The sequence below is a fragment of the Gorilla gorilla genome, chromosome 23, assembly GCF_029281585.2.
Source record: "Gorilla gorilla gorilla isolate KB3781 chromosome 23, NHGRI_mGorGor1-v2.1_pri, whole genome shotgun sequence".
Classification (NCBI taxonomy): Eukaryota; Metazoa; Chordata; class Mammalia; order Primates; family Hominidae; genus Gorilla; species Gorilla gorilla.
Window position 1 is genome coordinate 17376296 of NC_086018.1, and position 24690 is coordinate 17400985.

Below are 24690 nucleotides of genomic sequence, written 5' to 3' on the forward strand. Positions count from 1 at the left end.
CTGCTGCGCCCCGCGCCGCGCCCCGCACCCCGCCCGCCACGGCCTGCGTCCGCCACCGGAAGCGCCCTCCTAATCCCCGCAGCGCCACCGCCATCGCCGCCATCGTCGTGGGGCTTCTGGGGCAGCTAGGGCTGCCCGCCGCGCTGCCTGCGCCGGACCGGGGCGGGTCCAGTCCCGGGCGGGCCGCCGCGGGAGAGGTGAGAGCGCTGGCTACACTGGGGCCGAATGCGGCCGGATTCGGGGCGGGGGCCTTCAGACCTAGGGTGGAACACTGGGATAGGGTGTGGGGAATTCGGACCGCTGTGAAGGGATCTGACGTTGGGTGGGGGTCTCCGGACTTGGGGTGGGGAATCTGGATGGGGACTGGGGAATTCGGACCTTGGGTGGGGATCTTTGGACCGGGGTGGGGTCCCCAGACTCCTTGTGGAAGGCTGAGGTTGAAGATTTGTGCTGTGATGAGGGGCTCCAGATAGCGGTGGGAGATCCCGCTTCAAGACTGGGTTGGGGGTCCAGACCAGGAGGATAAGCCTGTCCCTGGAGTAGGGTTTGACCTGGTGAGGGTGTGGCAGAGTCACAGGGGAGGGTCCCACTTGGTCCTTGGGCTGGGATCAGACTCTCAGAGCTGGAGAGTTGCAGGAGGCCTGGGGGAGGGTCTGTGGAGCCCCAGACTCAGAGGGCCTTGGTGACTTCTCCAACAGGCTCCCTGTTGGAGGCCTTGGGGTACCCCAGGGCCTTTCCCTGCGAGAGAGAGGCTGCTCCACCAGGAAGGGGCCCAGGACTCCCCAGGGTCGGGGGGATGTGTGGTGTGCAGGACCACGTGGGAATGTTAGAGAAAGGGGAAGTCACTCGGGCCTGCCCTGCTAACAGACCTGCTTCTTGGATTTTTCCAGCCAGGGATTTTTGTGTCCTGTTGCTTTTTATTGTTTAAAGTGACCCTCCAAGCCTGAGGGACCGTAGGAGCTGCCCTGCAGAGCCCAGTGAGACACTAGTTAATGCAGAAAAAACAGATTTTACTTGGTAACTACTGACAACATGAGAAAAAGCTGGCTCCATGCTGATTTGTCTAGACGTGCCTGGAGTTTAAAGGGAGAGTGAGGGAGTGGGAAGGGGTGGGGACTCAGTAGAGTTAGGGAAATAGAAAATCACCAAAACTGGGAAGGGAGGGTTGGCCCCTATGAAACCAACTGATCTGGGTTTGCCACTGGGGCTTACCGAAGTCAGGCCCCCAACCTCCCACAGAGACTGGGAGACAGGGGCCCCATCCTCAGGTGTTGGCTGGAACACACAGGAAATTCTTGTGGCAGCCTTGAACTTCTCAGGCAGGCACTTTAGAGGGGGCTAGGATCATTCTGGGAATGTGGCCTTGAGCTGTTAGGAGCTATGTTAGTGTTCGTTCCGGCCTGGATAGGCCAGGGTGAGGCCCAGTGGAGAAGGGGACTCTAAGGAGCCTGGCTGGAGTGTGGGGAGGGAGGGTCTTTGTCAGCAATGCCCCTGTGCAAGAAGAGCAGAGACATGCTTCTTTCCTCTCAACAGTACCCGTCCATTTTCTGTTCTGTGTTGTGTTCATAAACTACCAGCGGGACCATCTGTTGAGACTTGGTAGCAAAGGATTTTTGCTGGATGATGCAAGCAGTCAAGCATTTAATGAGGAAACAAAAATAACAGGCCAGGCACAGTGGCTCATGTCTGTAATCCCAGCACTTTTAGAGGCCGAGGAGGATCACTTGAGGCCAGGAGTTTGAAACAAGCCTGGGCAACATAAAGACCCCATCTCTACAAAAAATTTAAAAATTAGCCCGGCGTGGTGGCATGGGCCTGTAGTTCCAGCTACTTGGGAGGCTGAGGTGAAAAGATCGTTTGAGCCTGAGAGGTGGAGGCTGCCATGAGCCATGATCTTGCCTCTGTACTCCAGCCTGAGCAACAGAGAGCCCCTATCTTTAAAAAAAACAAAAAACAAAAAACAATAAAATAAAAAAATAAAAAGAAAGAAAGAAAAACAAAGATGAATGGAGCTGTTGGTAAACCCAGTTTTTGAGCCTACAGGGCAGCAGTTGAGGTTTCTGGCCGTTGGGCCCTAACAAGGCCAGCAGGGGCACTCAGGGACTTCCTGGTGTGTGGTGTGAAGTCTGTGATGATGGCATAGGCATTGGTATCCCAGCTGTGGTTACTTTCTGGAGAGAGCATGCGGCATGCAGGAGCTGGAGGGGGGTCTTCCTGGGCAGCCTGCGTAGCAGCAGCTCCAGGCACAAAGGCTGCCCCTGGAGAATCTGTTGTGGTTCTGAGTTCTTTCAAGTTTATATCAAGTTTTCCGGCTTCAGTCTGCAGGGCTGTTTTTTTCAGATCCTGGGGGCAAAGGGCATCTACAAGACCACCTGAGTCCCAATAGGGATTTGAGTTCTTGGTGACACCAAGTCAGGGAGGAGACAAATTAGAAATGTCAGTCTGGAGAGAGTGGTAGGTAGCCAGATACTGAAGGAAAGTAGATGGGAGGATTTGGTAAGGGCTGACGTGTAGGAAGGCAGTGACAGTCCAAGTGACAGGCAGATCATAAAACCTCAAGGATAGGCCGGGCCTGGTGGCTCATGCCTGTAATCCCAAGCACTTTGGGAGGCCGAGGTGGGCAAATCACCTGAGTCCAGAAGTTCGAGACCAGCCTGGCTAACATGGCAAAACCCTGTCTCTACTAAAAATACAAAACATTAGCCGGGCGTGGTGGTGCACTCAGGATGCTGAGGCGGGATAATCGCTTGAACCGGGAGGTTGGGGGCTGCAGTAAGCCGAGATTGCACCACTGCACTCCAGCCTGGGCAACAAGAGCGAAGCTCCGTCTCAAAAAATAATTAGGCCGGGAGCGGTGGCTCACGTCTGTAATCCCAACACTTTGGGAGGCCGAGGCGGGTGGATCACGAGGTCGGGAGATCGAGACCATCCTGGCTAACACGGTGAAACCCCATCTCTACTAAAAATACAAAATTAGCCAGGCGTGGTGGCGGGTACCTGTAGTCCCAGCTACTTGGGAGGCTGAGGCAGGAGAATGGTGTGAACCCAGGAGGTAGAGCTTGCAATGAGCCGAGATCACACCACTGCACTCCAGCCTGGGCGACAGAGTGAGACTGCGTCTCAAAAAAAAAAAAAAAAAAAAAGAAACACCTCAAAGACAGTGAACTAGACTAGGATCTGATAACTCCCAAGGGGGTGTTATATTTCTCCACTGAAGCATAGCATTTCTCTTTACAAACCCTTCCCTTTTGATTGAAGATAATCAAAGTGAGATTATTCTTATTTACCAAATAATTCTGGTCTCATTAAATTTGGCCTGATTATTTACATAAATGCAGCACGAACAGTAATTGACCACACAGGCCTTTTTAAGTTTGCTGAAACTTTTAATAAGGAATCTTTGATTGAGCTTTTTAAAGCCTTTTGAGGTTAGGAAGCCAAGCCAAGAACTTCCAACCAGACTTCACCTGCAGTGTCTATAGATTTGGGTGAATTCCTCTCTTCTTGAGGTCCCTGAAATATCCCAAGGTTCCTGGGCCTTAGAACCTTGGGATATTTGGAAGTGACTTTCCTTACTCACATGTAAGACCAAGAACCCCGTAAGCCACACACCAGGCCAGATTTTTCAAGAGCTCTTTGTAAGCAATGGCTCCACAAAGTCAACCTGAAAGCCATCTGGTCATACCTGATTCTATGTGCATCATCCTCAAACAGGACATTCCAGTCCAAACCTTGGTAATAGAGCCAGTGTTTCCAATTGTGTCATGTTACAAGGAGAACAGATTCTTATTGAAGTTATTCAATAAGTATATTGCCATGAAAATAGAATACTCAATAATAGTTTCTGATTTTTGGAGGGATCAGGCCGGAAGAAAAAGATAATTGCTTCAATTTTGTTTAGAGAAGTATCATTTACTATAATATTACGAGTCATTGATAGGTTAAGAGAAAAGGGAAAGGTTTCTTTCTTTTTTTCTTTTTTGAGGCAGAGTCTCACTCTGTTCCCCAGGCTGGAGTGCAGTGGCGTGATCTCAGCTCACTGCAAGCTCCGCCTCCTGGGTTTACACCATTCTCCTGCCTCAGCCTCCCGAGTAGCTGGGACTACAGGCGCCTGCCACCACGCCCGGCTAATTTTTTGTATTTTTAGTAGAGATGGGGTTTCACTGTGTTAGCAAGGATGGTCTCGATCTCCAGACCTCGTGATCCACCCGCCTCGGCCTCCCAAAGTACTGGGATTACAGGCGTGAGCCACCGTGCCCAGCCAGGGAAAGGTTTCTTTTTTTAATATTCAGAAAATAAAACATAAAGAGCCAACAATATTCTGAACAAAAGTCATAAAAAGACTGTAATCATCCTTCAGCAGTTTACTCAGTTGCATGCAGGTACTGAATTCTTGTTCTGCTTGATCTTGGGCTAGCAGGTACATGAACCCATCTTTTCTCAACCAGTGGAGATCCTGGCTCAGTGCAGTCATGTGGTCTCAAAGTTAAGAAATGCTGTCACGCCCAGGTGCAGTGGCTCAGGCCTGTAATCCCAACACTTTGGGAGGCCAAGGTGGCTATATCACTTGAAGTCAGGAGTTCGAGACCAGCTTGGCCAACATGGTGAAACCCTGTCTCTACCAAAAAATACAAAAATTAGCCAGTTGTGGTAGCAGACGCCTGTAATCCCAGCTACTCCGGAGGCTGAAGTGGGAGAATCGCTTGAACCCGGGATGTGGAGGTTGCAGTGAGCCGAGATCACGCCACTGCACTCCAGCCTGGGCAACACAGTGAGACTCCATCTCAAAAAAAGAAATAAAGAAATGCTGTCAGAAGCCTACCCCACAGTACCTGTCATGGGCCTTTTCATTGGTCCCTTTTTGTTGAAGATGAAGCACTTTGCCCTGTAGCTGATTGCAAGAGCTTACAGGAAAGCATCAGAGTAAAACTCTAATGACAAAAGACTTAAAATAGTGTAGTTAAATATCTAATGAGAGATCATTACAAAATCAAACGATTTACAAGGAATGTTGGTTGTTTATGACACATAGCATTTTAAATAATAACCAGAATGATGATTGCTGTTATATGAGGACATGTCATTGGCAGAAGGGTATTCACCAGTTTGTGGGAACTTTATACAATATCTGGAATCCTTATATTAACATTTACCAATATACATGTAACTCAAGGAAGTTTAAATAGCATTAAAAAATTTTTGTTTTAGTTTTTTTTTTTTTTTTTTTTTTTTTTGAGACAGAGTCCCGCTGTGTTGCTCAGGCTGGAGTGCAGTGGCACGATCTCGGCTCACTGCAACCTCCGCCTCCTGGGCTCAAGCGATTCTCCTGCCTCAGCCCCCCAAGTAGCTGGGATTACAGGTGTGCACCATCACACCCAGCTCATTTTTGTATTTTTAGTAGAGATGGGGTTTCGCCACATTGGCCAGGCTGGTCTTGAACTCCTGACCCCAGGTGACCTGCCCACCTTGGCCTTCCAAAGTGTTGGGATTACAGGCGTGAGTCACCACGTCCGGCCCTAAATAGCATTTTTTATTTGACAGCACCTTGCATGAAATTCTGTAGGGTCCAGCCCTACAGGGTCTGTGGGTTTTTCTCCCCGTGTGCAGAGACGAGAGATCGTAGAAATAAAGATACAAGACAAAGAGATAGAAGAAAAGACAGCTGGGCCCGGGGACCACTACCACAAAGATGCGGAGACCAGTAGTGGCCCTCAATGCCAGGCTGCGCTGTTATTTATTGGATACAAGACAAGGGGGCAGGGTAAAGAGTGTGAGCCATCTCCAGTGATAGGTAAGGTCACATGGGTCACGTGTCCACTGGACGGGGGCCCTTCCCTGTTTGGCAGCCAAGGCGGAGAGAGAGAGAGGAGACAGCTTACATCATTATTTCTGTATTTCAGAGACCTTTAGTACTTTCACTAATTTTGTTACTGCTAGTTAGAAGGCATAGCCAGGTACAGGGTGGAACATGAAAGCGGACCAGGAGCGTGACTGCTTAAGCACAGCATCACAGGGAGACGGTTAGGCCTCCGGATAACTGTGGGCAGACCTGACACTCCACAAGAGGTGGTTGAGCAGAGTCTTCTCTAACTCCCCCAGGGAAAGGGAGACTTCCTTTCCCGGTCTGCTAAGTAACGGGTGCTTTTTCTAGGCACTGACGCAACTGCTAGACCAAGGCCCGCTAAGTAACGGGCGTCTTCCCAGGTGCTGACGTTACCACTAGACCAAGGAGCCCTCTAGTGGCCCTGTCCGGGCATAACAGAAGGCTCACACGCTTATCTTCTGGTCACTTCTCACCGTGTCCCTTCAGCTCTTATCACTGTATGGCCTGGTTTCTCCTAGGTTATAATTGTAGAGCGAAGATTATTATAATATTGGAATAAAGAGTAATTGCTACAAACTAATGATTAATAATATTCATATATAATCATATCTATGATCTATATCTAGTGTAACTATTCTTATTTTATATATTTTCTTTCTTATACGGGAACAGCTCGTGCCCTCGGTCTCTTGCCTCGGCACCTGGGCGACTTGCTGCCCACAAAATTCACCACTGAAATAAACCTAATTAGTTTAACGTCTCTCTTACAAGGTCACAGGACAGATCCTTTGAGGTCTTCCAGGGGCCCTCCAGGAAATCTCAAGTCAGTTTGAGATCAAGACAATGTCACAGGCCACATGCAGTGGCTCACGCCTATAATCCCAACACTTTGGGAGTCCGAGGAGGGAGGATTCCTTGAGCCCAGGAGTTTGAGACCAGCCTGAGAAACATGCTGAGGCCCTGTCTCTACAAAAAAAAGAAAATTGAAAAATTAGCTGGGCATGGTGGTACATGTCTGTAGTCCCATGCACTCTGAAGACTGAGGCAGGAGGATCACTTGAGCCTAGGAGTTCAAGGTTGCAGTGAGCTGTAATTGCACCACTGCACTCTAGCCTCGGTAACAGAGTGAGACTCTGTCACTAAAAAAAATTTAGGCCGGGTGCGGCAGCTCACGCCTATAATCCCAGCATTTTGGGAGGTCAAGGTGGACAGATCACCTGAGATCAGGAGTTCAAGACCAGGCTGGCCAACATGGCAAAACCCCATCTGTACTAAAAATACAAAAATTAGCTGGGTGTGGTGCCATGTGCTTGTGGTCCCAGCTATTTGGGAGGCTGAGACAGCAGAATTGCTTAAGCCTGGGAGGCAGAGGTTACAGTGAGCCCAGATCACACCATGGCACTCCAGCCTGGGTAACAGAGCGAGACTCTGTCTCAAAAAAAAAAAAAAAAAAAATTGAAAGAAACTTTATACATAAATCCATTCAATGATTATGAGGTCAATTCTAGCCAGCTTTGACCTCATAACATAAAATTTCTTTTCTGCAGACTTTCTTGAGGCCAGGAGTTCAAGACCAGCCTGGGAAACATAGGAATAACTTTCTGTATCCATTCACAGTTGCTTTTGTTTTGAGACAGAATCTCAGTCTGTCACCCAGGATGGAGTGCAGTGGTGAGATCTTAGCCTACTGCAGCCTTGACCTCCTGGGCTCAAGCGATCCTCCTGCCTCACCCTCCCAAGTAGCTGGGACTACAGGCATGTACCACCATGCCAGGCTAATAATTTTTGAGTTTTTTTTTATAGAAACAGGGTTTCATCATGTTTCCCAGGCTTGTCTCGAATTCCTGGGCCATTCAGGCTTTGTCCCATATTTTTCCTCTTTTTGTAATTTTACTTCAGGACAAAATTACATCCCTTTCTTTAACAAAAACACTCTACATTCTTTGCATACTTTTCATATGAAAACACATCCTATCTTCCTCCCATACTTTGTATAGGAAATTGTTTCCCTCATTCTTATTGTTTCTAGGAGTTTTGTTTTCATATATTGATTATAATTTTTAACCATTAGTAACTGGTATTTTTTTTTTAAAGAGACGGCGTCTTGCTCTTTTGCCCAGGCTGGAGTGCAGTGGCACAATCAGGACTCACTGCACCCTTGAACTCCCAGGCTCAAGTAATTCTCCAACCTCAGCCCCCCAAAGCACTGAGATTACAGGCATGAGTCACCACGCCCGGCCATAACTTGTATTTTACAAGTAAAACTGGGAAGAAGACAATTGGAAATTGTCTGTCATTTACCAGTTTGTTGGCAAATTTTATGAATATACCATCTTATAATCTCTAGAGGTATATCCTTTTTATAGTACAATGTTTTTAAGTGCCAAGAACATGTTTATTAACAGACCAGAATACCTTTAGCCAGTCTGTACCATATAAAAATAAGAAGCCGAAAAGTACAAAAAGTTATGCTTAATAATGAATGTTTCAGCACTTTCTTCTCTTCAGGTATTATTTAGATATTCAATGAATGTCTATTATTTAACTTCACTTAGTATGACTCTGAGGTTGAAAGTTACTGAAAACATCTTGGAAGCTTTTTTAGGCCAATATATTATCAAATGCAATTAACAAAACACAACTCACTAGTTTATATAAGAGCTAGTTCTCACTTTTTTTTTTTTTACTCTATTTTATATATTTTTCTTTTCTTTTGTTTTTTGATTTTTTTTTTTTTTTGTAGAGACAAGGTCTTGCTGTGTTGCCCAGGCTGGTCTTGAACTCCTAGCCTCAAGTGATCCACTTACCTTGGCCTCCCAAAGTGCTGGGATTACAGGTGTGAGCCACCACCCAGCCCTATTTTATATTTTTATCTGAACTGTGTTTCTGGCAAATTGGACAAGTTAAGGGTCACTTGCTCAGTGTGAGGGGAAGGCTTTCTACCTGTATTTGTGGATAAGACCTTTACGACTTGTTTTGCCCTAATGGATGACTACATGTTTCCAGTGAGCTCAGCTGGTTGCTTTTGTGAGTCCCTGAGGCACTGCGAGCCCCTGATGGGGCAGGAAGCCTAAAGTTCCAGGGACCGTGGGGAGTTGAGGGGCTGGAGGGGGAAGACAGAGGCCTGCAGCGGGGGCCCAGAGGTGGAGGAGGCCAGACTTGAAGGGGGTGTCTCCTTCAAGAGAAAGTAGGGAAGTATGGAGGTGATAGGAAGGGAGAGGCCTGAGAGGAGCTAGTTTGGGGAGATCTCAAGTATCCCAAAGGAGCCACTGATGTTCCAAATTATCCTTGGTAAAGTCACATCAACAAGGAAGGAAGCAGACAGAGGTGCGCTTGTTCCTTGCAGTTTTGTTTTGACGTGCTGATTAAAGTAGCGCAGAGGGCATGATCAGCAGGGCTCCAGTAAGACGCTCCCACGGGAGGAGCAAGAACACAGAACAGAGGGGGCAAGACAGCTCCACCAGGAGTCAGGAGTGAATCCCCTCTGGGAACGAGGCACTAGGAAGAAGAACTTCCAGCCCAGGAGGTAGGTAGCGTTCAGAAGAAGCCTGGGGCGGGCGCGGTGGCGCACGCCTGTAATCCCAGCACTTTGGGAGGCCGAGGCGGGCGAATCACGAGGTCAGGAGATCAAGACCATCCTGGCTAACACGATGAAACCCCGTCTCTATTAAAAATACAAAAAATTAGCCGGGCGTTGTGGTGGGCACCTATAGTCCCAGCTACTTGGGAGGCTGAGGCAGGAGAATGGCATGAACCCGGGGGACGGAGCTTGCAATGAGCCGAGATTGTGCCACTGCACTCCAGCCTGAGCGACAGAGCAAGACTCTGTCTCAAAAAAAAAAAAAAAAAAAAAAAAAAGCCTGGGACTCTTAGCGCCTCAGAGCCTTACTCAGAATCATAAAATCATAAGAAGCAATGTCTGTCTTCACTGCTGCATCCGATGTTCTTCCGGACCACTGGATCACAAATCAAACCATGTGACTCCCGCATGAGCAGGCAGAGTGGAGATAACACGGATCGCTATGCACACTGTGGGCTCCTGTTGTTGCACCCGAGGGTTGATCGGATGGTGGTTCCCAACCAGATCCAAGTCCTGGCCCCTGATCACAGAGAAACACAGCTGGACATTAAAGTGGTGAGGAAGGAAATTATAATATTTGGTGACCAGTGACAGGAGGGGAGACAGCCGAGCTCCGCTCCGATTTGTGCAAAGAAGTGGGGAGTGGGGAGGAAGAAAAGTGGGGACTCAGTGGAGTGAGGAAAGTGGAAAATTACCAAAAGCAGGAAGGGAGGGTTAGCCTTGGGAAACCGATCTGGGTTTGCCACGGCAGCTTACTGAAGTCAGGCCCCCAGTCCCACAGAGGGTGTTGGCCAGAACACACAGGAAATTCTCTTGGTAGCCATGACTTTCTCAGGCAGGCGCTTTGAAGGGGGCTGGGATCATTTTAGGAATGTGGCCTTGAGCTGTTAGAAGCCATGTGCAGTATGGCTTACACCTGTAATCCCAGCACTTTGGGAGGCTGAGGCTGGAGAATCACTTGAGGCCAGGAGTTTAAGACCAGCCTGGGCAACGTAGCAAGACGCTGTCTCTACAAAAATAATTTTTAAAAAATTAGCCAGGCACTGCGGCATACCCCTGTGTAGTCCCAGTTACTCAGGAGGCTGAAGCAGGAGGACTGCTGGAGCCCAAGAGTTCAAGGTTGCAGCAAGCTGATTGCACCACTGCACTCCAGCCTGGGTGGCAGAGGTGATCACGCCACTGCACTCCCACCTGGGCGACAGAGCAAGACCCTGTCTTTAAAAACAAAAAGGCCAGGCAGGTGCGGTGGCTCACGCCTGTAATCCCAGCACTTTGGGAGGCCGAGGTGGGCAGATCACAAGGTCATGAGTTCAAGACCAGCCTGACCAACATGGTGAAACCTTGTCTCTACTAAAAATACAAAAATTAGCTAGGCGTGGTGGTGTGAGCCTATAATCCCAGCTACTCAGGAGGCTGAGGCAGGAGAATCGCTTGAACCCAGGAGGCGGAGGTTGCAGTGAGCCGAGATTGCGCCACTGCACTCCAGTCTGGGTGACAGAGTGACAGCCCATCTCAAAAAATAAATTAAAAATAAATAAATAAATAAATAAATAAATAAATAAATAAAATGAAGCAGCAGCAGCTTTGTTAGTGTTTGTTCAAGGCCTGATAGGCCAAGGTGAGGCTCAGCCGAGAAACGTGCTCAGAGGAGCCTGGCCGGAGTGTGATGGGGGAGTCTTTGTCCAGGCTGCTGCCATGGTGGGCCTCAGGACTCATAGCCTGGGCGCTGGGGGTGGGGTTGCCACCCAGCCTTGAGGAGAGCAATGAGGAGGTCAGATGCCACTCACATCCAGTGCGGTCTGGATGCAGGCCTGGCCCAGAGCCTGGTCCAGATGCTGGGGCTTTGTTTTTTTGTTGTTGTTTTTTTGAGACAGAGTCTCGCTCTGTTGCCCAGGCTGGAGTGCAGTGGCACTATCTCCACTCACTGCAACAACCTCCACCTCCACGGTTCAAGCGATTCTCCTGCCTCAGCCTCCCGAGTAGCTGGGACTACAGGCACCCACCACCATGCCCGGCTCATTTTTTGCATTTTTAGTAGAGACAGAGTTTCACCATGTTGGCCAGGATGGTCTCCAACTCCAGACCTTGTGATCTGCCTGCCTCAGCCTCCCAAAGTGCTGGGATTACAGGCGTGAGCCACTGCGCCCAGCCGGCTTTGTTTACAGTAAACAGCAGCTGCCAAAATCGTCCCCATTCCCAGGCAGGGCAGGCTCCCGGGCTCAGTCCAGCGGGGCAGATGGCCAGCCTGCACGTCACCCCACTAGGCATGTCCAGGCCCTTTCTGCCCCTCCCTAAAGGCACCCCTGTCCTTTCTGTCCCCTCCACACTGAGCCAAGCCAGCCTCCACTATTGCCCCAGGCCTGCCCTCTGCTGGGAGCCGGGACGCTGAGCTCCTGCCACATGAGAAGGTTGACCTGCAGGGGGCCTCCAAGCAGGTGCCAAGGCAGAATCCGATGTGACCAGGAGAACACCCTTGAAGGATAAAGCGAATATGCGACCACCATGCAGGTCTGGCCCGTGGAAGGGAGGGGAGGGGGCCCCGGCGGGGCCACAGTAAAGGAGTGGAGGGGCCCCACAGGCAGGGATGGCCCAGCTGGCCCCCTGGGGCTGTGGATCTGCAGGTGCAGTGCAGCCTCTTGCCTCTCAGCCCAGCCCTTGCATCTGCCTCTTGGTGTGTCTGTGAAGACAAAGTCACCGTGGTCCCTGCAGCACCTGGCTTGAAGCAGGTGTGCAGTCCGTGTGAAAGCCTTCCCTTTAGCTCTTAGGTATTGAGTCAAAAAAAAAAAAAAAAAAAGCCTTCCCCTGAGCCTGGGGGCCTGGCCCCACTGAGGATACCAGGCGGGGGAGGCTACAGGAGGCTGCCCTCTGCCTGGCCATCTGACCTTCCATTCTGACCCCTTCCCTTCCACACCAGCCCCTTTCCCTATGTAGGGTGCAGTCTATGTTGCAACTGCTCACCTCTGCCATGGTCGGATGAGAGCAGCCACGGACAATGTCTGTGCAATTGTGCATTTTTTGTTTTGTTTTGTTTTGAGATGGAGTCCCACTCTTGTTGCCCAGGCTGGAGTGTAATGGCGCCATCTCGGCTCACTGCAACCTCCACCTCCCGAGTTCTAGCGATTCTCCTGCCTCAGCCTCCCAAGTAGCTGGAATTACAGGCATGCATCACCATGTCTGGCTAATTTTGTATTTTTAATAGAGACTGGGGTTTCACCATGTTGGTCAGGCTGTTCTTGAACTCCCGACCTCAGGTGATCCACCCGCCTCAGCCTCCCAAAATGCTGGGATTACAGACGTGAGCCACCGTGCCTGGTTGATTGTGCGTTCTGATAAAGCTTCATTTACAGAAATAGCAGGTAGGCCCCTCGCAGGGTGCCCAGAGCAGGTGCACTGTCTCACCTCTTCTCAGGTGTCACCGGGGTGAGAGGCTAGTCCTCTGCCTCCTCCTTCCTCTCTGCAGGTTGGAGAAATGACAGCTTCTTGTACTGGGGGTTATGAGACAGCGGCAGGAGGGGGACACTCCCAGAGTGCTGCCAGAGAGAGGCGAGGCCCCATCTGGATTTGATGGCATTTTTATTGTGGTGTTGTTTTAGAGACAGTGTCTGTCGCCCAGGATGGATGACATGGTGCAATCATGGCTCACTCCAGCCTCCAACTCCTGGGCCCAAGCAATCCTCCCACTTCAGCCTCCTGAGTAGCTGCAGCTATAGGCACACCACCATGCCTGGCTCAATGTGTATTTTGTGGCCATTAAACTTCTGGTCATTCCTTTAGATTCCCAGAGGCTGGATGGAGGTGAGTGGCCAGCCCCTGGGTCCAGAGATGAGCGTGGGGCCTGGCTGCAGCCTATGGGGTCTCCCAGGCTGGCCTCCAGGTGTCCTCTCAGCCTGTCCACAGGCGCTGCCCAAGCGTGTGGCCTACCTGGTGCTGCCTGGCCTGTCTCTACGAACCTGTACTGGCTCTCCCTGGATTACTGGATCGCAGTCGAATCCCCTGTCAGAATCCTGGTCCCCCTTTATCACACCGGATCAGCCCCGAAGGGCAGGGCTTCTTGCAGCAGTTCCAGCCTTTGCTGGGGGTTTCCAGCCCTGTTGAGCAAGCCCCAGGTAGGGCCCTCTGCAGCCTCCGTGGGGGACCTGTGTGCCGAGCAGAGCTGCCCCTGTGTGTAAATGCTTAGAACTGGCCTCCTTCCTGCCATCTGTGTCCTGTTTGTCATCACGCCTGTGGCTCTATGCTTGTCTCCCCAACTGGGCCACCAGCCCTGTGAGGGCAGGATGAGGCACGTCCAAGCCACAGTGGCTCTCAGTGTGCAGGGTGCTGTTAGCATTGGTTCTGTGTTCTGGAATAGTGAGGACAGTGTGCCCCAAATGGCCAGTGGCCTTTCCGAGGGTCACTGCAGCCGCATGTTGGCCCTTTGTGGAGAACGGAGGATGCACAGCCATTTCAGAGCACAACCTGAGGTCTCCTGAGCTTGCTGTGCAGCCCAGTCTTTCTCTCCGTGGCCCCTGGTAGCTGTCTTTCTCCCAGGAGGAGGAGAAAGACACCTTCCTGAGCAGGAAGATGTGAGTGAATAGAGACCAAAGTGTCAATTACTCTTCAGACAGAGGTGATAGCAGAATGAGCAAAACTGATGGACCCCAGATCTTTGCAAAGGGAACAAAGTCAGTTTCTAGTTATCTTTCTTTCTTTTTTTTTTTTTTTTTTGAGACGGAGTCTCGCTCTGCTGCCCAGGCTGGAGTGCAGTGGTGTGATCTCAGCTCACTGCAACCGCCTCCCGGGTTCAAGTGATTCTCCTGCCTCAGCCTCCTGAGTAACCGGGACTACAGGCACACACCACGACGCCCAGCTAATTTTTGTTATTTTTAGTAGAGACAGGGTTTCACCATGTTGGCCAGGATGGTCTTGAGCTCTCTCTCTTTTTTTTTTTTTTTTTTTTTTTGAGATGGAGTCTTGCTCTGTCACCCAGGCTGGAGTGCAATGGAGTGATCTTAGCTCCCTGCAACCTCTGCCTCCCAGGTTCAGGCTATTCTCCTGCCTCAGCTTCCTGAGTAGCTGGGACTAACAGGTGCTTGCCACCACGCCTGGCTAATTTTTGTATTTTTAGTAGAGACAGGGTTTCACCATATTGGCCAGGCTGATCTCGAAATCCTGACCCCTGACCTTGTGATCTGCCCGCCTCAGCCTCCCAAAGTGCTGGGATTACAGGTGTAAGCCACCACATCGGGCCCATTTTCTAGTTATCTTTTATGGATTTTTTAAAATGAGCCTAGAAACCAGGTCATATATTTAGTTTATTTTTTAATTTCTTATAGAGACAGGGTCTTACTATGTTGCCCAGAGTGGTCCTGAACCCCTGGGCTCAAGTGATCCTCCTGCCTCAGCCTCCCAAAGTATTGGGATTACAGGTGTGGCCACTGCTCCAGCCATAGTTCATATTTTTAAAGGATTTTTAAAAGTCTCATTTCACTGATGTTACTTGCAGTATATTTATGGAAAACATTCCTGTCTTTTTTTTTTTTTTTTGAGACGGAGTCTCACTCTGTTGCCCAGGCTGGAGTGCAGTGGCGTGATCTCGGCTCACTGCAAGCTCCGCCTCTGGGGTTCACGCCATTCTCCTGCCTCAGCCTCCCGCCACCACGCCCGGCTAATTTTTTGTATTTTTAGTAGAGACAGGATTTCACCGTGTTAGCCAGGCTGGTCTCGATCTCCTGACCTCGTGATCTGCCCGCCTCGGCCTCCCAAAGTGCTGGGATTACAGGCATGAGACACCGCGCCCAGCCAGCATTCCTGTCTTTTAAAGAAAGATGAGCCCAGATGCAGTGGTGTGCACCTGTGGTCCCAGCTACTCAGGAGGATGCCTTGAGCCTGGGAGTTCAAGGCTGCAGCTGCAGTGAGCCTTGATCGCACCACTGCACTCCAGCCTGGGCAATTGAACAGGACCCTGTCTCTAAAGAAATAAAATAAAGGCAGATGAATGTCATCTAGAGTGTGTTCAATGTGAGAGAGAATACTGACCAGGTGACAGAGGTGATGGACTCTCTAGCTCTGCAGCAGACTGCTGGGCAGAGAAGCTTGGGCAGGCCTGGCACTGAGGCCCAGAAGCTTCATGCTCTTTAGAGCCAGAGGTGTCAAGCCCAGCTGCCTGTGTCCTGGCCGCACTGTGAGGCACTGAGGATGCCCTCACGCGTGCATGTGCATGTGGCATGCATGTGGCAAGCATGTGCAGGTGCTGTGTGGACACGATAATGCCTGCCCTCTACTGTGCTGGAGAGGTAAGACCATCAGCCGTTTCACAGAGGAGGGAACGTGGGCCTCGCGGGGGTCTCATGAGCTTGCGAGCCGATGGCCAGGCAGCCGGTGCAGAAGGTTCATCCATTTTGATGAACCGTGAATTCATCTGTACTTTATTCATTTTAATAACTGAATCATACCTCATTGTATGGCTCTACCATGTTTTATTATCCATTCAGGTGCTAACGGATGGAAGAGTTGTTTCTACCTTTTGGCCATTGTGGATGATGTTGCTATGCATATTGGGGTACGAGTATCTGGTTTAGTCCCTGTTTTCAATTCTTGGTATACACCTAGGAGTAGAATTGCTGGGTCATATGGTAGTTCTATGTTTAACTTTTTTTATTTTTAATTTTTGTGGGTTTTTAAGAATTTTTTAATATTTGTGGGTGCATAGCATGTTTAATTTTTTTTTTTTTTTGAGACGGGGTCTTGCTCTGTTGCCCAGGCTGGAGTGCAGTGGCAGGATCACAGCCCTGTGCAGCCTCAACCTCCTGGGCTCAGGTGATCCTCCCGCCTCAGCCTCCCAAGTATCTGGGACTACAGGTGCGGACCACCACGCCTGGCTAATTTTTAAGTTTTTTGTGGAGATGGGGTCTTGCCATGTTGCCCAGACTGGTATGGGACTCCTGGGCTCAAGCAATCCTCCCATCCCAACCTCCCAAAGTGCTGGAATTACAGTCATGAGCCACCAGGTCTGACCACATGTTTAACTTTTTGAAGAACTACCAAACTGTTTTCCATGGCATTCACACCAGCAATGCAAGAGGGTTCCCATTTCATCACATCCTTGCTAACACTTGTTATTTTCCTTTAAAAAAAAAAAAAAAAAAGCCAGCTGGGCACGGTGGCTCATGCCTGTAATCCCAGCACTTTGGAAGGCCAAGAGGGTGGAGCACTTGAGCTCAGGAGACTAGCCTGGGCAAAATATCGAGAGCCCACCTCCACTCCATCTCTACCAAAAAAAAAAAAAAAAGCTGGGTGTGCGGTGGTGCACATCTGTCGTCCCAGCTACTTGGGGGGGCTGAGGCAGGAGGATCCCTTGAGCCCAGGAGGTCGAGACTGCAGTGAGCTGCGACCGCGCCACTGCACTCCAGGCTGAGCGACAGAGTGAGACCCTGTTTCAAAAAAACAAAAAAAAAGCACATTTCAAACATACACAAAAGCAGAGAGAATTCCCCTCGGTCCTCCGGCCTGCACCCCACCGCCCCCCACCACAGGGGCATTCAAAACTGTCTTTTTGCCTCTGTAAGGTAAGGGGGGACTCTTGACGCTCCCCAGACCACACAGCCAAAGTAGGGCGATCGGATCATAGGGGTCCCGAGTCGGACACTGAGCTGGCGTGCCCACTCTCGAGTCCTGGGACCCCAAACTAAAGGAGCTGTTCCTTTTCCCCATGGAGGGCTGACGGGGCAAAATCCCAGGGCTGGGAACATCCGAGCAGCTTTGAGTAGCACAGGTGGGTTTCTACGTGGCTTTCTTTAAAGGGAGGCCTGATTCTCGGCTTTTCAGGACCCGCCCTCCATTTCCTCACTTGCCTGCTCTTCCGTCCTGCGAAACCGGGCAGTGGCCGGTGACAGCGCAGGGTCAGCCCTCGGATGGCCAGGTGGGCGTGATCCCACCCTCCTCCGTGGCTGGGTGGGCGTGGTCCCAAAGTCAATTGGATGTGGTCCCGCCTCCCTCCCGGCCCAGTGGGCGGGGCCTCCCCTTCTGGGGCCTCCCATCCCACACCAGCTAGCAGAGAGGAGGGTGGGCGGGGAGGCCCTACGGGGCTGGGGCGGGGCGGAGCGGAGGTGGTTAGCTGTCGGGAGGTGGGGTGGGCAGGGGCCAGGGCTCTGTTGGTGGCCCGGGGCAGCCAGTCCCTCTGCTCAGGGCTTCAGTTCCTCACACTCACAAGGGAATCCCAGCGCTCTCCTCTGGCGGTCGCTGGAGGGCCTTGTGAGGTGGCCGTGGGCACTGTAGCCCCCAGGCATTGTGGCCTGGGCGTGTTGGCCTTTGAGCCTTTGGCCTTGAGCACTTCCCCAGCCCCCATGGCTCTTGGCCATTGGACCCCAGTTGGCCACAGAGCCGCGGGCAGGTGGGACAGGCGGGCACTGGATGCCTCCTTGCACCAGCCAGGCCCAGCCTGCAGAGTGGAGTGGGCCGGTCCCTCCTGCCAGGCAAAGGAAGGGGGCTTCGGGCCCTTCCCTGCTGTGGCCTCCTCCCCTCTGCTGCCTCCCACTAGGCCCTGGGAGACACTGCCTGCAGATTTATGAACAGACAGACCAAGAGATCAGAGATTCAAAAGCCAAATTCTTACACAATTCAAGTATTAACGCAGATTTGGATTTATAATTTGGGACTCCAAGGTCTACCAAGTAATTTGCTGTTTCAGCAGAATAGCCCTTTTAATTTGGGGTATATATTTCTAACACTGTTTTTTAAATATGGAGAGTAAACAAAATGGCCCATTATCTGACCACACAAATACTAGTAGTCATTATAGATAAACCATAGCAGATAAATAATAGTAAACAAAGCAACAGGCTGTGTCATAGGAAATCCCCACCATGAAGAAAGGAGCAAGGTGGAAAGTTCTGGCTGCTTCAGGTCTGCATGGTCCCTCTCCACCATGGTTCCCCCTGTCATCTTCCTGCCAGAATAAGGACACTGTCCTTAGGGAAGCACCATCTCTTGTTTTTTCCCCACGAGCCCTGTGGGTCATGGCATGTCCTGCCCCACTGGGAAACACAGTGGGCCACGGGTTTCCCTGCAGGCCTGGGACCCTTCCCAAGGGTAGCAGCAGAAGGCAGCACGATTCCCACTCCTGCAGCTGTGGACAGGGGCACCCCCACTGTCACTGAGCCCTGCACCGGGTTCCATCACCTGCTCGGGGCTCTGGCCTTTGGCCTTTTCCTGTGAGCTGCATGTTGGCCACTGTGACCTATCTGTCTCATCATCTTTTTCTTACTGGTTTGTGTATGTTCTTGGTAAACTAGCCCTTGGTCTTACACATCATTTCCAAGGTACTAAGGACTCTTCAGGGGAAATACAACTTGAGCAGAGTGGTTCCCTCCTCTTGTGGTTCACAAGGTGCAGGTGCACACGCACATAGCCCACAGGGCAGTGTGGACAGGGACCAGGAGACTGCCCCTGGGGTCCCTGGCTGGGGGACACTAGTAGGGATGTCCCTTGGCCTCTCTGAGGCCTTCTGCTGTCTCTTCTGAGGCCGGAAAGGCGAAGCACTGCCCTCGCCCTGCTAGGGAAGGCTCAGGCCAGGCTGGCCCTATCTGGGGAAGGGGCTCAGATATCTGGACCTTGGTCATTGCCAGGTTAGGGTTTATGTTGATGATTATCCAAAGGCAAAATTGGTTTCCACAGAAATAACATCTGCTTTGCTGCCGAGCTCAGAGGAGACCCCAGACCCCTCCCGCAGCCAGAGGGCTGGAGCCTGCTCAGAGGTGCTTTGAAGGTGAGTTGGCCAATGGAAGCCGGGGCGGTGCCAGGGTGGGTACAGATTCCGGCCCGGTGCATGGGCACAGGTCTGCTGAGCACATGTCCACTCTGCCTGTGTAAACAGGCCACATGGCCTGAAATCCCCTAGAAGCCTGGTGTCCGCATGGCCTCCCCCTAGGGCAGAGCCTCTGCTTCCCTGTTCTCTTCTGCTCTGTCCTCTGGTGCCCTGAGGCTGGCCTCCAGGGGTGTCCTCTCTGTGGCCCTGGGCCTGCCTCCTTGCCTGGGTGTGCCTTTCTAAAATGGAGTGTCCAGCAGAGAGTGGGATCTCCTGTGCCACTGGGAGCCCAGGGCCCCATCCCAGAAAGACCTCTGAGTGAGCACAGGGGCCCTAGGGGAAGTTTCCTTGTGTCCTTCCCATTTTAGGGTCTGTGACCTGAACCCCTGGGCTTCTGCCTCAGGCCTCCTGTGCTCTGCTCTCTGCCTGCTGGGTCCCCTCACCAGGCTTCTGTCTGTCTGGTTCCCAGGCTACCTGCCTGGAGGGTCACACCAGGAGGATTTCAAACAGGTTTCAAGTGGGGTCACTTGCCATCACTGTGCCCCACGAGGTACACTGTTGTGGGCGGCAAGGCTGGCCTTTCTCATCTGGGACATGCCACGTTGCTGTTCCCAAGGGGAGTGGTGAGTGGGTCTGTCCTGGTGTACCTGTCCTGGGGACTGCCAGTGTCCTTACTTGGACACTCAGTGAAAAGGCCACATGAATCCCTGGGGCGTCCAGAGCATGGGTGACCAGCACGGGCTCACCACATGAGGCCAAGGGGCTGCACCATACAGCCTCTCCTTTGGCCACCCGTCACTACCCCCAACTCTGGGCCATGGGGCTTCCCTACCCCTGGGTGTCCTCTAAGCCAGCTGGGAGACAACAGCCTGAGTCCGTGTCTGCTTCTGTATTTTGTGTGGTTTTAGAGGATCCCTGGGCTGCCTGGGGAAGCACCCAGGGCCAGGGAGTGTGACCCTGCAGGCTCCACACAGGACTGCCAGAGGCACACACCTGCTCTGTCTACCCGAGGGCACCAGAGGGCACGAGAAGGCTGGCTCCCTGGCGCTGACACGTCAGGCAACTGAGGCACATGGCTGGCATCTCTGAACCTTGCCCCTCTGCGAACACAAGGGGGCGATGGTGGCACTCCAAGCAAAGGGGCGTGTGGGTGCTGCAGGAGGAGCACAGAGCACTGGCGCCCCTCCCCTCCTGCCCTGCAGATGCTGGAGGCCCCGCCTCTGCTGCTGGCGTCTGTGTTGCTGGGCCTGGTGCTGCTGGTGGTGCTGCTGCTGCTTCTGAGGCACTGGGGCTGGGGCCTGTGCCTTATCGGCTGGAACGAGTTCGTCCTGCAGCCCATCCACAACCTGCTCATGGGTGACACCAAGGAGCAGCGCATCCTGAACCACGTGCTGCAGCATGCGGAGCCCGGGAACGCACAGAGCGTGCTGGAGGCCATCGACACCTACTGCGAGCAGAAGGAGTGGGCCATGAACGTGGGCGACAAGAAAGGTGGGGTCCGGGCCAGCAGGTGCTCAGCTCTGGGACAGGGAACCAGGACCAGGCATCAAAGCCCTTACAGGAGAAGCTGTTATCACCCCGTTTCCAGGGGGCTGGGAACCCTGGGATATGCCCAGATAGGGCTGGGGGGCTCCTCTGGAGTCCCAGGGTGCCAGGGTCCCTGGTGACCCCTCCAGGCCCTGCTGCGTGCTGCCCCAGGACAACAGGCCCCCACACTCACAGGGTCTGACGGTGGTGCAGTTCCCCTTGAACTCTGCTCTGGCCACCATGGGACCTGCCTGGGGACCAGTCAGACAGGTTCTCCTGGGCCTGCCTCCCGCTTGAACTTCAGCCTGGGGCACACGAGTGTTACCGGGCTCATGGAATGACTCAGGGAACTAGTGCCGCCCCGGGGCCCCAAGGTGGGCGGTTCGGGGATTCAGAGAGGGCAGCTCTGTGTTAGGACACACTGGGGCCAGCCAGGAAGGGTGGAAAAGATAGGGACCAGCGTAAGCATAGAGGCTAAGGGACCATGGGAGCTCCAAGCGTGCTCACAGTGGGGACCAGGTCCTGGGGGCTGGGGACACCAGGGAGGTAAAAGACCCCTCCAGCGGGTAGGGAGGGTGGGCAGAGGAGGGCCAGCGGCCAGGCATTTGGGAGGGGCTGTTGCTCTTTGGGAGAGGTGGGGGGCCGTACCTGGGGATCCAAGTTCCCCTCTCTCCACCTGTGCTCACCTCTCCTCCGTCCCCCACCCTGCACAGGCAAGATCGTGGACGCCGTGATTCAGGAGCACCAGCCCTCCGTGCTGCTGGAGCTGGGGGCCTACTGTGGCTACTCAGCTGTGCGCATGGCCCGCCTGCTGTCACCAGGGGCGAGGCTGATCACCATCGAGATCAACCCCGACTGCGCCGCCATCACCCAGCGGATGGTGGATTTCGCTGGCGTGCAGGACAAGGTGTGCATGCCTGACCCATTGTCAGACCTGGAAAAAGGGCCAGGGCTGTGGGTAGGGAGGGCATGCGCACTTTGTCCTCCCCACCAGGTGTTCACACCACGTTCACTGAAAACCCACTATCACCAGGCCCCTCACTGCTTCCCAGCCTGGGGCTGAGGGAAGAACCCCCAGCAGCTCAGTGAGAGTGGTCTCACAGCTCTGGGTAAACTGCCAAGGTGGCACCAGGAGGGGCAGGGACAGAGTGGGGCCTTGTCACCCCAGAACCCTAAAGAAAACTGATGAATGCTTGTATGGGTGTGTAAGGATGGCCTCCTGTCTGCGTGGGCGTGGGCACTGACAGGCACTGTTGTATAGGTGTGTAGGGATGGCCTCCTGTCTATGAGGGCGTGGGCACTGACAGGCGCTGTTCCAGGTCACCCTTGTGGTTGGAGCGTCCCAGGACATCATCCCCCAGCTGAAGAAGAAGTATGATGTGGACACACTGGACATGGTCTTCCTCGACCACTGGAAGGACCGGTACCTGCCGGACACGCTTCTCCTGGAGGTGAGCCCCAACCAGGATGGCATCTGTGCCAGCTGCTGCCCAGGGCCCATTCAGTCAGCCTCAGCCTCTCCAAAGAGCCAGGCATTCCAGTAGAGCCCTGTGTGGACACAGCTCGCTCTGGAGGCACCACCTGAGGTCCGGGAGTGTGGGGGACTGAGGAGGCCCTGTGGTGGGTGGAGATGGGTGGGGAGCTGGGCCAGGGGCCTGGCTGGGTGGCCTGTTGGGAACTGGGGAGCCAGCTGCCTGTGCAGGTGCAAAATGGGTGGCAGAAGTGGGGTTCACACCCCAGACCAGACACCAGGGCAGAAAGGGCACAGGACCAAGGAGATGGGGTGGGGAAGGGCCGCTCCGGGCCCAGCCTGCTCTCCCCCAAGCAAGCCACTGCTCGTGCAAAGAAAGCATGTGTCTCCTGCAGATCTTCCTCCTGAGGCCCCATCTTGTGCATTCCCCCAACCCAGCCCCACTGGCAAGGACCCTGAGTGCCCCGAGTGAGGCTAGGCAGTGGGTGGGGCTGTCCTCGCTTCCCTGGGGGGCGTGGGGCACTGGTGGCCCTTCACAGACTGATGCTTAAGGAGCCTCACATCAGTGACACACTGCCCCATCCCTCCCTGGTGGTCAGTGACAGTGGCTCTGTGATCCTCCACTGGGCTTGGGACACCCACCCTCACGGCCTCCCCACCTAGTGCTCGCTCACCTGCAGGTCTCCCAGAAACTGGACACTGCTGTTAGCAGCCAGACTAGGAGCACAAGGGGCACAGCCCCCATGCCTGGCTAGGTAGGGCTGCTGGACCCTGGACACGGATTGGAAGGAACCAGCACTAGCAGAAGCCTGAGGTGTGAAAGGGCAGAGAACGTTCCAGGAACAATGGGAGTCAGGGCACACAGGACTTTGGGCAGGTGAGGATGGGGTTAGACCTGTCTTCTGGAGCTGGGCTCAGGGGCTCATGCCTGTAACCCTTGCACTTTGGGAGGCTACGGCAGGAGGAGCGCTTGAGGCCAGGAGAGTTCAAGACCAGCCTGGGCAACATGGCAAAAGAAAATATATATATATATATATATATTTTTTAGATGGAGTCTTGCTCTGTCACCAGGCTGGAGTGCAGTGGCACGATCACGGCTCACTGCAACCTCCGCCTCTTGGGTTCAAGCGATTACCCTGCCTTAGCCTCCTGAGTAGCTGGGACTACAGGCGCGCGCTGCCACACCCGGCTAGTTTTTTGTATTTTAGTAGAGACGGGGTTTCACCACGTTGGCCAGGATGGTCTCAATATCCTGACTTCGTGATCCGCCCGCCTCGGCCTCCCGAAGTGCTGGGATTACAGGCATGAGCCACTGCATCCGGCCTTATTCCAGCTTTTAAAACAACAAAAAACAACAAAAACTTTTCTGGAAAGATCCCTGTCAGCCTTGTGGAGTGTGGAGAGGGCTGTGGGGAGGGCATTTCAGATGCCCTGAACTCACGAGGAGGCACTGACCCCTGGCCGTGGAGAGGGAGGACCTGTAGTGGCCAAGGGGGTGGGCATTGGGAGGGTGGGAGGGAGATCTACAGGCCAAGACAGAGTAGCTGGAGGGGGGCTCACCCCTGACAAAGGAGCATGATGCTGGCACTTGGGTATTGATGGCAGAGAGCTGGCACTCAGCCAGATGGGCTTCACTTGGGCAGGAAAGACACCCACAGCTGGGCCTGCGTTACTGCGGCCGAGTTTCAGCAGCTGTGATATGGGTGCTAATTACAGGGGCCTGCCTTCATAGAAAAGTAGCAAACATTGCAGTTTAGTAACTAGGAAACTAATAGTTTTCTCAGTGCTGCTTGCGCAAAGCTGGTAATTATCTCAAAAGAAGCAAAGTCATGAAGTGGGAAGTCATGAATTGGGAATGGGTGTCCTTGTTAAACGCACATCTGCACACTCAGGGCTGGGGCCCTGTGCCCCCTTGTAGAGGGTCAGGGGACAGCCTGGCTCTTGTGAGGGTCTAGCCATCCCCTCAGTGGGTTCTGTAAGCATCGGAGGCACGGGGGGTGAGGGGCTCAGGAGCAGGTTGCAATTCAAAATCAAGGGCTGCTTTGAGGAGGCCTCTCCACCGGGCTGCCGTAGTCACCAAGTCCAGCCCATGCCCAAAGGAAGAGGAATGAGTTCCCCCTTAAAAAAAAAAAAAAAGAAAAAGACAGTCTTGCTCTGTGCCCAGGCTGGAGTGCAGTGATGACATCATAACTCACTGTAGCCTCAAACTCCTGAGCTCCAGTGATCCTCCCACCTCAAGCCTCCTGAGTAGCTAGGACTAAAGGCATGCACCACTACACCTGGCTAATTTAAAAATTTTTTGTAGAAATGGGGTCTCCCTATGTTGCCCAGACTGGTCTCAAACTTCTGGCCTCAAGCGATCCTCTTGCCTCAACCTCCCAAAGTGCTGGGAGTACAGGTGTGTGCTTGGTCTGAGGCTCCAACTTTTTGTTGTTGTTTTTCGAGACAGTCTCTCGCTCTGTCACCCAGGCTGGAGTGCAGTGGCGCGATCTTGGCTCCCTGCAACC

The 24690-nt window shown here is 52.9% G+C and overlaps 2 protein-coding genes across 16 annotated transcripts in view; one reads left to right on the forward strand and one right to left on the reverse strand.

The window, feature by feature from the left end:
• TXNRD2 (thioredoxin reductase 2) overlaps nt 1-119 on the reverse strand; it is a 66215-nt gene extending 66096 nt beyond the window's left edge. For 4 of the 5 annotated variants that reach the window (XM_055374976.2, XM_031005570.3, XM_055374978.2 and 1 more), the window contains exon 1: nt 1-119. In XM_055374976.2, coding sequence (XP_055230951.1) covers nt 1-103 — 103 coding nt within the window. In that variant the 5' untranslated portion in view covers nt 104-119. The other variant, XM_031005571.3, reaches the window with a different exon arrangement.
• The window catches only part of COMT (catechol-O-methyltransferase), a 27753-nt gene continuing 3152 nt past the window's right edge, over nt 90-24690 (forward strand). For 2 of the 11 annotated variants that reach the window (XM_055374981.2, XM_063704879.1), the window contains exons 1-7: nt 13184-13510; nt 15875-15942; nt 17208-17301; nt 19056-19146; nt 20388-20676; nt 21426-21619; nt 22032-22163. In XM_055374981.2, coding sequence (XP_055230956.1) covers nt 17294-17301; nt 19056-19146; nt 20388-20676; nt 21426-21619; nt 22032-22163 — 714 coding nt within the window. In that variant the 5' untranslated portion in view covers nt 13184-13510; nt 15875-15942; nt 17208-17293. Of the gene's footprint in view, nt 198-9688; nt 9960-11762; nt 11913-12965; nt 13511-15874; nt 15943-17207; nt 17302-19055; nt 19147-20387; nt 20677-21425; nt 21620-22031; nt 22164-24690 lie in introns of those variants that run through there. The other 9 variants (XM_019018405.3, XM_055374982.2, XM_063704877.1 and 6 more) reach the window with 8 other exon arrangements.